We start from the raw sequence: 12,887 nt of genomic DNA on the forward strand, positions 1-12,887 counted from the left end.
AAGTTCATGGCATTCCTGATCAGGGATCAGCAAAAAGCCCTGAGACCTTATTGACATAGGTATAAAAGACATCCATATCTGGCAAAGCCATGACAGGCTATGACTAGGCATTCTATTAACCAGCAGGGCCTGGTAGATGCCTTATGGTAAAGCAGGCAAGAAACTGAGTACTGAGAAGTAGGGATGACAGGAAGGAGCAGGGAGGATAACAGGTCTAGGCAGGTACATTCAACAGCATGAGATATCAGAGTTAACAAGAACAAAGGGACACAAAGCATTAATAATGAGCAGCAGACAGAGGCTGTTTGTTCTCTGTCTTGTTTCATAGGATTACTCTCTGTTGGTTTGTGGGAAGCACTGAGCCTACAGATATTGACCAATACAGTGAAACAAAGGTGAGAACTACAGGGAAAACTTGATCTTGATAACACAGTAGCAAAAGTACAAAGAAAACTTAACAATTTGCCTCAGCAGAAGAGCAACTGTAAACAGAAATGTCTGCCCACCTGGGGCAGGACAGTTATGCATCTCTGCTGAACCTACTTACCTCTGACTTGCTGTTCTAGACTAAGGATGACTGCCACGGCCTGATGAAGAATAAGGAGTTTTGTTTGGGGTTTTTCACTCTTCAAATGAAGTTGACACATTCGACCAAGCTCTTTGAATGCCTCATTAATATCCCGCACACGCAAGCGTTCCCTAGCATTGTTAGCCATCCGCCTTTCCTTCTCTCTTTCTATCTTCTGTTCTGGGTTCAAATCCTCATCTTCATTAGTACTGCTGCAAAATAATGTAATAACAATGTCTCTTAATGTCTCTATAAAGTAAGATATGCTGATTGTGCAAAATTATAAAGTATATAGATGGAAATAAAAATTACCTATAAATATTACCAAACAGTAGTGATAGCTGCACTTAACATGATTCTATATTTCTTTGCAGTCTTTCTTCAAGGTATATATATGTATATTTGTATAGTTGAAATTATACCATAGATATATTTAAGCGTTTTTCATTACACATTATAACAGAAAGACTTCTTCATGCTAATGAAACTCTTAATAAATGATATGACCACATAATATTCTAGCACCTTGCTATACAAAATTTGATTCACAGTTCAGCAGCATCAGCATTATTGGGAGCTTGCCAAAAACACAGAATCTCACATTCTATCCCAAAGCTACTGAATCAGAAGCTGCATCGTAATAAAATCCTCAGCTGATTTAGGACAGAAAGCACTGTCCTAGTACGTGACTTTCTCATAATTTGCTTAACCTATGTTCATGAATATATTCTGGCAGTCACCTGATGAGAAGGAAGAAGAAAAGCTTAAGACACAGATTGAGAGACATATCTCAGAAAATGGCTATTTTTTGTTCTAGAGAGATGTATCATTGTCAGTAGTGATGATTATAAAACATGGGAGAACTGAAACAATATTTTTGAAGGACATATTGGCAAATGAATCCAAAGCCTTAAAATGTTCATTTCCTCTTCATCAGTAATTCCAATTTTAGAAATTTGCCCTAAGAATGTAATTAGAGATGTACATAGAAATTTATGTAAAGGAAGCTGATCACAGAATTATTTACATTAGCAACATACTGGAATCCAAAATAGGAGATGGGTTAAATAAATTACAGTACATCCAGACAATGGACTACTATGTAGCATCTAAAAATCAATTTGCAGATTATGCTAAGGTAAAAGCAGCCAGCCACGAAAGACCACATACTATATGATTCCATTTACATGAACTTCTAGGAAAGACAAGAAACAGAAAGCAGATCAAGTGTTGTCAAGGGCCAGGGAATGGGGGAGATGACTACAAATGAGTAAGATGAAATTTTGGGGGGTGGTGGACATGTTCTCCATTATGAATATGATGCTGGTTATATGACTTTTACTGTTGTCAAAAGGACAAAAACTGTATACTTAAAATTGGTGAATTTTAATTATTATATGTGAATTAAACCTCAAAAAATCTAGTCCCAAACAAAAACAAACAAAAAACCATGCTGCAGAAAATACCTTTGGACAGATAAAAATGTTAAACATATGGTACTGAATAAAAACAATTAAAATTATAAAACTTATGTTCAGTTTAATTCCAATTTAAAATATATTTATGGAAAAAGAGATATTCCTGAAAATGTAAACAGTGGTCAATTCTGAATAATGGAGTTTCTTGTGATTTTTGTGCATACTTTTCTGTATTTTCCAAATTTCTATAAAGAAAGTAGAGTACATAATTCAAAAAAAAATTTTTTTTGAGGGACATGCTTTGGTATAACTTGTTGAAAGTTCTATTTATATTTCAGAAACAAATGACTGAGCAGGGATTCTCAGAACCTTGAAATAATGTGCACAAAGAAAAAGAGGTTCTTACCTCTTCTCTAATACCTTGAGTGTTATAATGAAGAATATGTACACAACAGACTCTTACTAGCTAATCACCAAGAATTACATAAATGCATTCTTTTGATAATAGGGAATCATTGGCTCTTTGACTTCAAAGGGGACTTTAAAGATCATCTAGTCCACAGGTGTCCAAATGTGGCCACTCATCAGAATCTCTAGAAATATTTAAAAAATACAACTTCCCAGGTCCCACTACCAGACATGATGATTTACAGGGCCCAGGCACCTGTAGTTCTAAAATGTTCCAGGGGTCTGTGTAGCAGAGTTGAGAACCACTGAAAGACCCAGAGAAATCAGTGACCTCTCTAGGATCCCACAGCTAATTAGTGGTAATATAATGATAAGAACTCAGGTCAGTCCTCCACAGAAACAAACCTACAACACATATCTAAAATTACCATCTAATGGCCCATGAGCCGGTCACCTGTTTTTGTAACTAAAATTTTATTGAAATAGCCAAATCCATTTGCTTATATACTGTCTATGGCTGCTTCTATAATAGCAGAGCTGATCAGCTGTGACAGACTATATGACCCACAAAACCCAAAATATTTACTTTCTGGCCCTTTACAGAGAAAGTTTGCTTAACCCTGACCTATAAGATAATGAGATATACAGGGAGAAAAAGTGCAAATTATTCCCCTTAAAATTTTATTTGAATAATAAAATTATGAAAGAGTTAAGATGCCTTGAAGGAGTGGTTTCTGGATTCCCTGACCCAGTTTTTACTTCTTCATGCCCCTGACAGTTGAGTACAATGCATATTATTATTATTATTTTATTTTTTGGGAGCTGGCTGGCATGGGGATCTGATCCCTTGACCTCATGTTACAAGGCTGCACTATAACAAACTGAGCTAACTTGCCAGCCCACGATGCATATTAAAATGACAGTATTAGAATCTTAAAATTCCATTTTTCCAAAGAGAAATGATTAGGTGTTGAAAATAGAATGTCAAAAGGCAAAAGAACACATTTTAAGTATGTGAATTACAAAAAGGACTATGCTGGTTCTTTTACCAAACTCATAATCTCCTTTGTACCATACTTTAACACAAAGAACATGTGATATATACATATTATTGATAAATAGAAACATATACCAAGAAATAGGACATACTACAAATATACTAAATCATCCAATTTTAATATAGAACTAGAAGGAAAATCTGAAGGAAGAATCTTGAAATCTTTGAAACTAATGTACTTTGTGCCTATATCCATACTTTAAAGAGAGGTCAAGTCAATTTTCAAAAAACTTTCTCTGACAACATCAGTCTCCCTGTAGTATTTCCATTTTCATACTTTTTTCAAATTACTGCTTAAATCAGGAGTCAGCAAACTTTTTCTGAAAAGAGCCAGATGGTAAATATTTTCAGCTTTGTGGGTCATGTAGTCTCTGTGGCAACTATTCAAATCTGCCAATGCAGTGCAAAAGCAGCCACAGACAGTATGGAAATGAACGAGGTGTGGTGGTGTTCCAATAAAACTTTATATAAACAGGCAGTGAGCTGGATTGGTCCATGGCCATAGTTTGCTGACCCCTGGTTTAAATCATACAGTAGAGGGCTGGCCAGTTAGCTTACTTGGGAGGGCATGGTGCTGGTAACACCAAGGTCATGGATTTGGATCCCAATACTGGTCAGCTACCAAAAAAACAAAAATCAAACAATAGAGTCCTACCATCTACTTAGCCCTTAAATTAATACATTCAATTAATAAATATTTGAATATATCTAAATGTTTGTACCACACAATTTAACTTGTTTTAGCTATTTGGGCCTCTAACAGACTGCAAGCAACTTGAGGGAAAAGATAGAATTCTTTTTTATCTGTAGACCCTAAAATGATATGGTATAATGGAAAATATAATTTTGGAGTCAAACCTTCATATATCTCCCTTTTAGGGATGTTGTAAGGATTAAATAAAAAAACATACATAAAAATCCCAGCAGTATCTAGAACATGGCTGGCAGGTAGTAAACAGCATGACACCCTTCAGCTTCCCAAGTATTTTTACCCACGACAAATGAATGAAATTTAATACTGGTTGCTAACAAATACCTTGTTCTGCCTCTAGATGAAACCTTGATATCCTTTTGGGAGGATTCATCATCTGATTTCATGTCGTCTGATGAAGGAGGTTCATGAAGGTTTTCATCCTTCTCTTTGTTTTCAGTCTTGATTTCTGTTGGAACAACAGTTCCAGACTGACTTTGCAAGCCACCTAACAAAGAGGCAATGGAAACATAAAATAAATGACCAGACTTATTTATGAATTAGAACTAAGGCAGTAAAAAGCTTTCTAGATGGTGAGTATTCTTAGGTGTTACAGGGCTATAATGGAAATCTGAAGATGTAGAAAAGTATATTATTTAGAGCTTTAAAAACTGTGTCCACAAACTTTTTATGGTTTTTACACCATTTGTATTTAAAAAAAAAACCCTGACCTTGATAATCAGTGTAATGCTAATTTTCAGGTACTAAACTGAGTAAGGTATGAGAAATTCGATGCATGCATTTTAGGAACTAATTTCTAAAATGCTGCCAAGGTAAAGGAAATAAACTGAACATTTTCCCAGATAATAAAATAAGTGACATGATTAAATATAACTGGGAGAAATTTATTTTGCTGGTCTTAATATTAGCAATATATTTCTGTTTATTTATAAGCTCTATTGTAACACTGATAACAGTTTGCTTTGTATCAGAATTGTGTGTCTCTTCAATTAAATTATAATCTCCAGGGCCGGCCCGGTGGCGCACTGGAGAGTGCGCCGCTTGGGAGCGCGGCGGCGCTCCCGCAGAGGGTTTGGATCCCATGTGGAGACCGGTTCCCGCTCACTGGCTGAGCGCGGTGCGGGCACAACACTGAGGGTTGCGATCCCGTTGCTGGTTCCCGGTACGGGCGCGACACCGAGGGTTGCGATCCCGTTACCGGTTAGTAAAAAAGACAAAAAGGAAAAAAAAAATTATAATCTCCAAAACAATGGCTTCCATCATTCAGAGTGAGAGCTCTGAGTATACTGAAAAGTATATTCAGAAATATCTTTCTCACTGCTTCTAGCTAGGGACAATGGAGGCTAACTCCTAAGGGGAAGTGATTAAGGAAGACAGACATGACAGAAGCAGGAGTGGGAACAAGATAACCAGCAAATACCTAACGACGATCTGCACACGAGTCCTTCCATCAACAGATATCTACAACTGGCCCAGGCAGTCATACTTTAGGGCCGACTGGAACCCGAAATATCCACCCTCCTCACTCATGCAGTAGCACTACTGTTTAGAATTTTCAAACCTAAGATGACTTTTGATTCACAAATGTCAATCAGGCAGTGAGAAAAGTAACAGTGTTCCACATGATATCTCTGTCTGCATCACTGCTGAAAACCAACAATAAAGTTACCTCTATAATTTTCTTGTGATTTATGGTTCAGGTCTGTGCTTGAAGCAGTGACTGTACTAGACAGGACTGAATGATTGCCATTGAGACTGACAGAGTCTTCTCGATGAGTTCCAACCTAAAGTAAAAAAAATAAAAATAAAAAAAAAAACCCCAAAATGCTCAAGATAGTTCAGGGCAGTAACTGTCAAAATTCTTTTACTGGATTTAATAGAAAAAACAGTAGTACTCATCTGAATTTAGCAACTTTTTTTGGATGCCACTTTTCTGGTTTTTGGTGGGAATTTCAAAATACTTGATAGTAGTACCACTTTTGAATCAAAACAAAATGTTACTTTTCTAAAAAATGAAAATCCTAACTTTCAAATTTTAAATACCACAGACGGTTGTTGTGAGATGCAAATAAGCTAAGAGAGATAAAGCATTCTACAAGCCATAAAGCAGTAAACATTATAGGGTCCATTAATGAGCCTATATAATCAATCTGAAAACCTATTTTATATTCTACCTAAATATATTAAAATATCCATGAACGTGCATTTAACAAAATACTACTAGATTCCAAGTAATAGTAGTATTTATCTAACTTTGGCATGCACCTTCCACATACACAGTATCTTAGTTTTTCTTCCTCTAACTGCCTCCCCTCAAAATTTTTAAAAGAGCAGCAAAAGTAATACAAAATTAAAGTAATTGAAAAGTTTTGCACTATCAGGCAACACAATTGTCATATATTTTTAATCTCAGCTTTAATCAAATTTATACAAGTTACGGTTAACCTGAAACAGGCGGTAAAGCGCACAAACACCACCAAGCCTTCAGCTATTGCAGTATTTTTAGAAGAACATATTACAGATGAAGGTTTTTATCAGAACAGTAGAGAAGTGTCAACTAGAAGATTAAGCCTTTAATTAAATAGGTTTATTGCCTGGAGTTATACATAAGAACCACAGTTTTTCAATAAATCCTTCAATCCTAGTAAACTGTCAAGCTTTGAATCCCTCTTGAGTAATTAATATAGCTTTTATCTTTCATGATTTTGTATAGATTTTACCGTAAGAAGTATATAAATACTCCTATGCAACTTTATCTTTTGGTTTCCTGTGAGCTAAACAAAAGAAACCAGAGCAAAGTTTTAAGCAATGCAAGCAACTTGGCAGTGCATCTGAATAGAATAAATCAGTTCCTCCACAATACTTTCTAAGAAATGGTTGTCTTTCACCCTTATTCTTTAATGTATTTTTAAAAACCCATTTAATGTAGTCCATAACTACTTTTCAAATTATTTGAGGATTAGTCGTTGCTGAGAATTATTTGTGTCACTGCTCCCTTGGATAATCATTAATTATACCCTTTTTCTAAACCACATAATTTCATCATGCATTAGAATCATAAAATCTCAAAGCTGGGAAGGGACCACAGATACTATGGCAGATTTCCATCCACCTTCCCACCTCAGAGATTTCCCCTCCAAAAAACTTGAGAAATCTGAAGAACTAGACATAAAAACCGATGAAAAATAGACTGTGAAAACTGTATTCAAGAGAGAAAATTATTTGGAAAATGTTTCATGAAATCCTTTCTCAAGGGCATCCTGGTCATGTTTATTCTTAATACCTAAGGGTGATTTCTTGCTAACTATGAAGTACTCAATGACCTAAAAGAAAGGTCAGTTTAAAACCCCATTTTATAAAAATACTTGTAGATAAGGGATAAACATAATATATAGCTGCAAGTTCTTTGGAACCATAGAAGCCTAAGCCTATTCTCAAGATAAAATTTACTAGAATACTTTTGACTGGCTAAGGAAATCATTGCAGGATAAGTTAAAAAAAAAAAAAAAAAAAAATAAAGCTCTCTTTATATTTATAATAATGTGGACTTAAAACTTCCTATGATCTTTGGTAATACATGCTAATTCTGTTCTTAGCTAGTATTTTGAACTATCACACCAAATAATTAAAGGAAATAGTCTTTTAAAATCTAAACTTTAAACATATGTGTGCTTACTATATATTATACATAATATATATGTGAAACTCATTTTATAGCTCTGTAAAACAATACCATTGACCAGTAACATACTGAATTTTCACTCGGTTAAGTGAGATGCATCTGCTGGATTGACTTCCTTTTATTTTATTAGTATAAATAATTCTTTGATTTTCTGAAACTCAACTAATAAAAAATGTTCTGATACTTCCTTTCTGATGAACAGCTTGGCAGACATAGGGATCATTATCTAAATGATAAATCTTTGGAATTTTGCCTTTCCCTTAAAGAAATCAGAAAGGTTGCTTGATTTGTTTTGGGATATACATGCCAACAAATTTTTTTGCCTCTGTGGAATACTATATACTATTTTCTCATATCAATCTACATTATTGGCTTTCAAAAGAAAAAATTTAATTGGTACACAGAACGAAAACATAAGCCTTTAAAAAATAGCCTCAGACTAGCAGAAAGCTTGAAGTCTGGAGTTTTTCATGTTAATGAAGTTAGCAGAACTTTTTCTTTGTAACTTGATTCCCTGTGCAAATGGCTCTGGTAATATTTTCTGGAGAATTTGACTTTCACAGTTTCTACAGTTCTCTTTAACCCTTGCTCACCCTCACTCCCATGTCCTCCCTTTAATCTGCAGCTCCACATTCAAATGGCTCTGTCTACACACACAACAGGTGTATAAACAGTTCTTTGTCTGCGCCTAGAGCCTGTGGGGCCAGTCAGATAGGACCCTGTTTAATTGTTCATCTCGTTAGCATACAGCTGACAAGCTGCTGCTGCTGCTGGGGGAGTAGCAGGGGAAGGCAAATCCCTAGGCCTGCTATGCTCTAAATTTCAATTATTATGAAGATCCTCATTTCAGAATAAAAGGCCCATCCCATTAAATGACATCATTCATCACACTGAATCTTCACAATCTGTGTATGGACTTACTTTTGTGGGAGTACCCAACAAGGGACTTGTTTTCATTTAATTCTGCCAATGGCTTTCACACTCACAATGGAAAAATGTTAAATCTCATTAGTTGAGGAATGAGAGGTGTTGTTAAGGGATAGACTGAAAAATACTCAGTATAAAATTCCTCTCTGATTTTGAATTCTGTTCTAATAATATGTTCAATTTGTACCATTCACTGAATACTAATGATTTAAATGAATAGTAATGATTTAAATTAATCAGCATTAGGATTTGGTTCCCTGTGCCAGCCAGCCACCAAAAAAAATATTTTTTAAAAAAATATTAATTAATCAGCATTAATCTATAGACCAACAAAAGGACCATTATATAATATACTGTCTACCCTAAGGTATTGTTTTATCTGAAGAGGGACTTCATACTATAAACCCGGTTTGCCATTTAAGTGATATTTCCACAAATGTTTAAGCACTATGGTTTTCAAACTTTAAAAACTTTGGACAATTTTGCATTTTAAAATGTTATGCAAACCCTTAAAAAGCACTATAATGTGGTCTTAAAAAAAGAAAATTTTTAAAAATTGCCCATTTAGGAAAACACTGGCTAGAAATAGTAAGAGAGTGAGTGGTTAAAAGTAAAAACTTTCTATTTAGTTGAATCCTAAAACACAATTTCTACAGCATATAAACATATACTACTAAAATTAAATATTGTCCGTATGTAAGGTTAAAAGGATTCCAAATTTATTTTGATAAGTGACAAAAATGCTAAGGTAATTTTAAATGAAATATTACGCTATTTGCCATTAATCTTTAATAACTTAGTCTTAAGTCTTTTGGAACTAAGAAATATATAGTTTCTCTAATTGCTTTAGGATTTAGAAAACAGATATGATTTAAAATTTTAAATCACTGTATAAAGTAGCTTTTTAAATTTTAATTTATCAACATACAATGTAGTTGATTTTCATGTCATAAAGTTGCTTTAAATTCTATAATTTAACATTATTTACTATGCTCTCATACAAGAATACCACACTTCTCCAACCATAGCTTAAACAATGAAAAACCCAATACTAAAAAATTAATTACGTGAAACGCCTGGATTAAATTTCCTAAGGACTTGTAACAATAAAATCAGAAGAACTCACGAATGGAATTTTATTCTATATCATAAATAAGGCACTTTCTAAGATCTGCATCAAGCTTCCATTAGTACAAAAAGCTTATAATCTCAGTTTGGTCTGAAGGTGAAATCACTGACTGAGAACTTTCTGTTAAAGATAAAAGTGCTAGGGCCGGCCCGGTGGCGCACTGAAGAGTGCGCCGCTTGGGAGTGCGGCGGCGCTCCCACCGAGGGTTCAGATCCCATGTGGAGACTGGTTCCCGCTCACTGGCTGAGCGTGGTACGGGCGCAACACCGAGGGTTGCGATCCCGTTACCGGTCGGTAAAAAAGACAAAAAGGAACAACAACAACAACAAAAAAAGATAAAAGTGCTATCATTTTGGGCCTAGGTATATAGATATTTAGCCATAAACAGACGTGATGTACGATAACTTTGTATTGCTGAGACCGCTTTGTAATGCACAAATGAAATTAATGATTCCATTCATTTTTCCACTTAATTTTTCTTCCTGTCAGCAGTTTTATTACAAAAGTTTACTCTTAAACTAAATAAATGGGAACAAAACCAAAGCTAAATGCTGACATTAGAATACTTCTAAAAACTTTGATTTTGTTTTAGAATTTAAATGATATATCAGTATCACATACTAATGTGTCTGACAAAGTCTTAAGTCTTATATTTGCTTTAAGCAAATATAGAGAAATATGTCAAAAATATTGAAAAGGAGTAGGAAATTAAATAAATGAAAATGTTAACCCCACTGAAAAAGAAGAGCAAATATTTAAAAGATGCTAGGCTGGATACACTAATTACATAAAAAGGAGTAGGAATTACTCATTTCCTAGTTTCTTTTTACAATATAATTATCTTGCAGGAAATTTAATTTTTGTGTATATTAGGTAGTTAAAATATGTTAAAAGCCTTCGTGCTTGAAACCTCACTTAATTCTAAACTCTGATACTAGTCAAGTATGTCCAGTTAAAAGAAACAATAGCCAAAATTAAGTGTTTTAATACTGACTCCTATCCTATTAAGATATATTTTTGGCAGGTGGTAGTCTTCCTCTTTGTGTGTGTGTGTGTGTGTGTGTGTGTGTGTATCTCTCTCTCTCTCTCTCTCTCACTCTCACTCTGGCTGGTAGGAATCAAACCCTGGACCTTGGTCTAACCAACCAACTGAGTTAAATCTCTCTCTCTCTCTCTCTCTCTCTCTCTCTCTCACTCTGGCTGGTAGGAATCAAACCCTGGACCTTGGTCTAACCAACCAACTGAGTTAACTGATCAGCCGAGGTAGTAGTCTTTTGAATTCCTTGGTGTAAAACATAAAAGTATTTTTCTGGAGCAATTAAAAAATACCAGACAATAATTTGACCTATCAGACATGAAGATGGATCTCCTACAAATTAATGCTATCAGCTCTGGATGACCTCACTGGCATAATCTTGTTGTAACTAAAAACAATGTAGTGACAGGTTCTCAACAACAGAGATTTTTCCTTGACCAAGGACGCTGTTTTGGTTAACCTGTCCACGTAGACTTTGTACTACAAGTAACCTGATCACCGGCTTGTTTACATTGCAGGCTGGGAACTGAATTGTCTGTACCACTATTATCCTGCTATCAACTCTTATTCTTCCACTCCCAATGCATGCTGGCTCACCTCAAATACTCCAATTACTTTAACAAAACTCCAAAATCACTCATTAAAACAAAATAAGCAAAACGTTACAGGCTTCAAGAAAAAGAAAAAACATGCTAACCTCCATTACCTGCTCTGGAAAGCCAATTTATGCTTTAAATCAGGAATTGGCAAAGTACAACCTGTGGCCAAATCTTGTTCTAGTTTTTTAATAAATAAAGGAGCCTCTTTTTGTAAATAAAATTTTATTGGAATACTGCCACACCCATTTGTTTTCACATTGTCTATGACGGCTTTTGTGTTACAATGTCAGAGTTAAGTAGTTGTGACAGAGACCATATAGCCTGTAAAGCTGAAAATATTTACTATCTGGCCCTTTATAGAAAAAGTGTGCTGACTCCTTTTCTAAATGCCAGGAGAGAAAGCAATATCATATTTAAACCCTATAATTAGGATGCTGACCTACAGTAATAATGCCCATTAGAACACAATTACAAGAAAAATATTATTTGAATGTTCTGTGGAGTTCCTGAAAATGATATTTATGTTTGTCAGAAAAATTCTACTCTCTGCAAGAAATAAATGGAATGATGAAAATTAAATGTTTTTGAAAGAAGTTGACCTCACAAATACTGCGTGGTGATATAGAATTGCTAATAAACTGATATTTCTGTGGTCACTTTAATTTTGGCCATGTGGCCTTTATTTTTAGAAGCCTAAAACAAACTAATGTCTGTCAACACAGGAAAAAGTATATAAAATTCTAGGAAGTTCAACAAGACAAAAAAAGGAAAGTGATTCCAGAATGTAAAATTGCATTATTTCTTAGTCATGATCAGTTAGGAGAATAAATGGAAGTGAGAAGGGAACAATAAAAGCAGGAGGTTAACTCTTGGAGATGGCTGCCAACATTTACAAAAACGTATCCTCCAAACACACTCCCGTGCAACAATATGAAAGAGTTGATTTTATATGTGGGTACTGAGCATGTAAGCAAGGCACTGGTTCCAGCAGTACTGATGGTCCCCTGATATGGATAAGAGCTGCCAGAATAAGATAAGAGTCTTCCTCAACAACATGCCTAAGACTCAGCTGGGAGAGTCACTGGCAGACTGTTACTTTCATTTCATTCCATCCTTTGGTCTTTTTGCTGAAGCTGAAAACAGGACTCACAGTTTAAAAACTTTGGAAGGATGGGTGAAGAATAGTGACTCACCTGACAGTGTCAGATTTTGTCAGCTAAAACTTTATCTTTTTGAGGGATAAGTCTGGCAGAAACATCTGATCTCCACCACTGGGAAGCACTAGTGATTGTGTGTGGATGTTGCGGAGATAGCAGATGGTGTCTGGCAGATTCTTAACAGGTCTGTGCCC

General features: G+C 35.1%; 1 protein-coding gene across 1 annotated transcript in view; it reads right to left on the reverse strand.

The window, feature by feature from the left end:
• Positions 1–340: 340 nt before the first annotated feature.
• The window catches only part of LOC103605068 (transcription factor 12-like), a 70,631-nt gene continuing 58,084 nt past the window's right edge, over positions 341–12,887 (reverse strand). The window contains exons 10-12 of the mRNA XM_008589653.1: positions 5,833–5,947; positions 4,488–4,650; positions 341–780 (exon numbers count right to left, since the gene is read on the reverse strand). Of these exons, the coding sequence (XP_008587875.1) occupies positions 540–780; positions 4,488–4,650; positions 5,833–5,947 (519 nt within the window). The 3' untranslated portion in view covers positions 341–539. The remainder of the gene's footprint in view (positions 781–4,487; positions 4,651–5,832; positions 5,948–12,887) is intronic.

Source organism: Galeopterus variegatus, unplaced genomic scaffold, assembly GCF_000696425.1.
Source record: "Galeopterus variegatus unplaced genomic scaffold, G_variegatus-3.0.2 Scaffold5571, whole genome shotgun sequence".
NCBI lineage: Eukaryota > Metazoa > Chordata > Mammalia > Dermoptera > Cynocephalidae > Galeopterus > Galeopterus variegatus.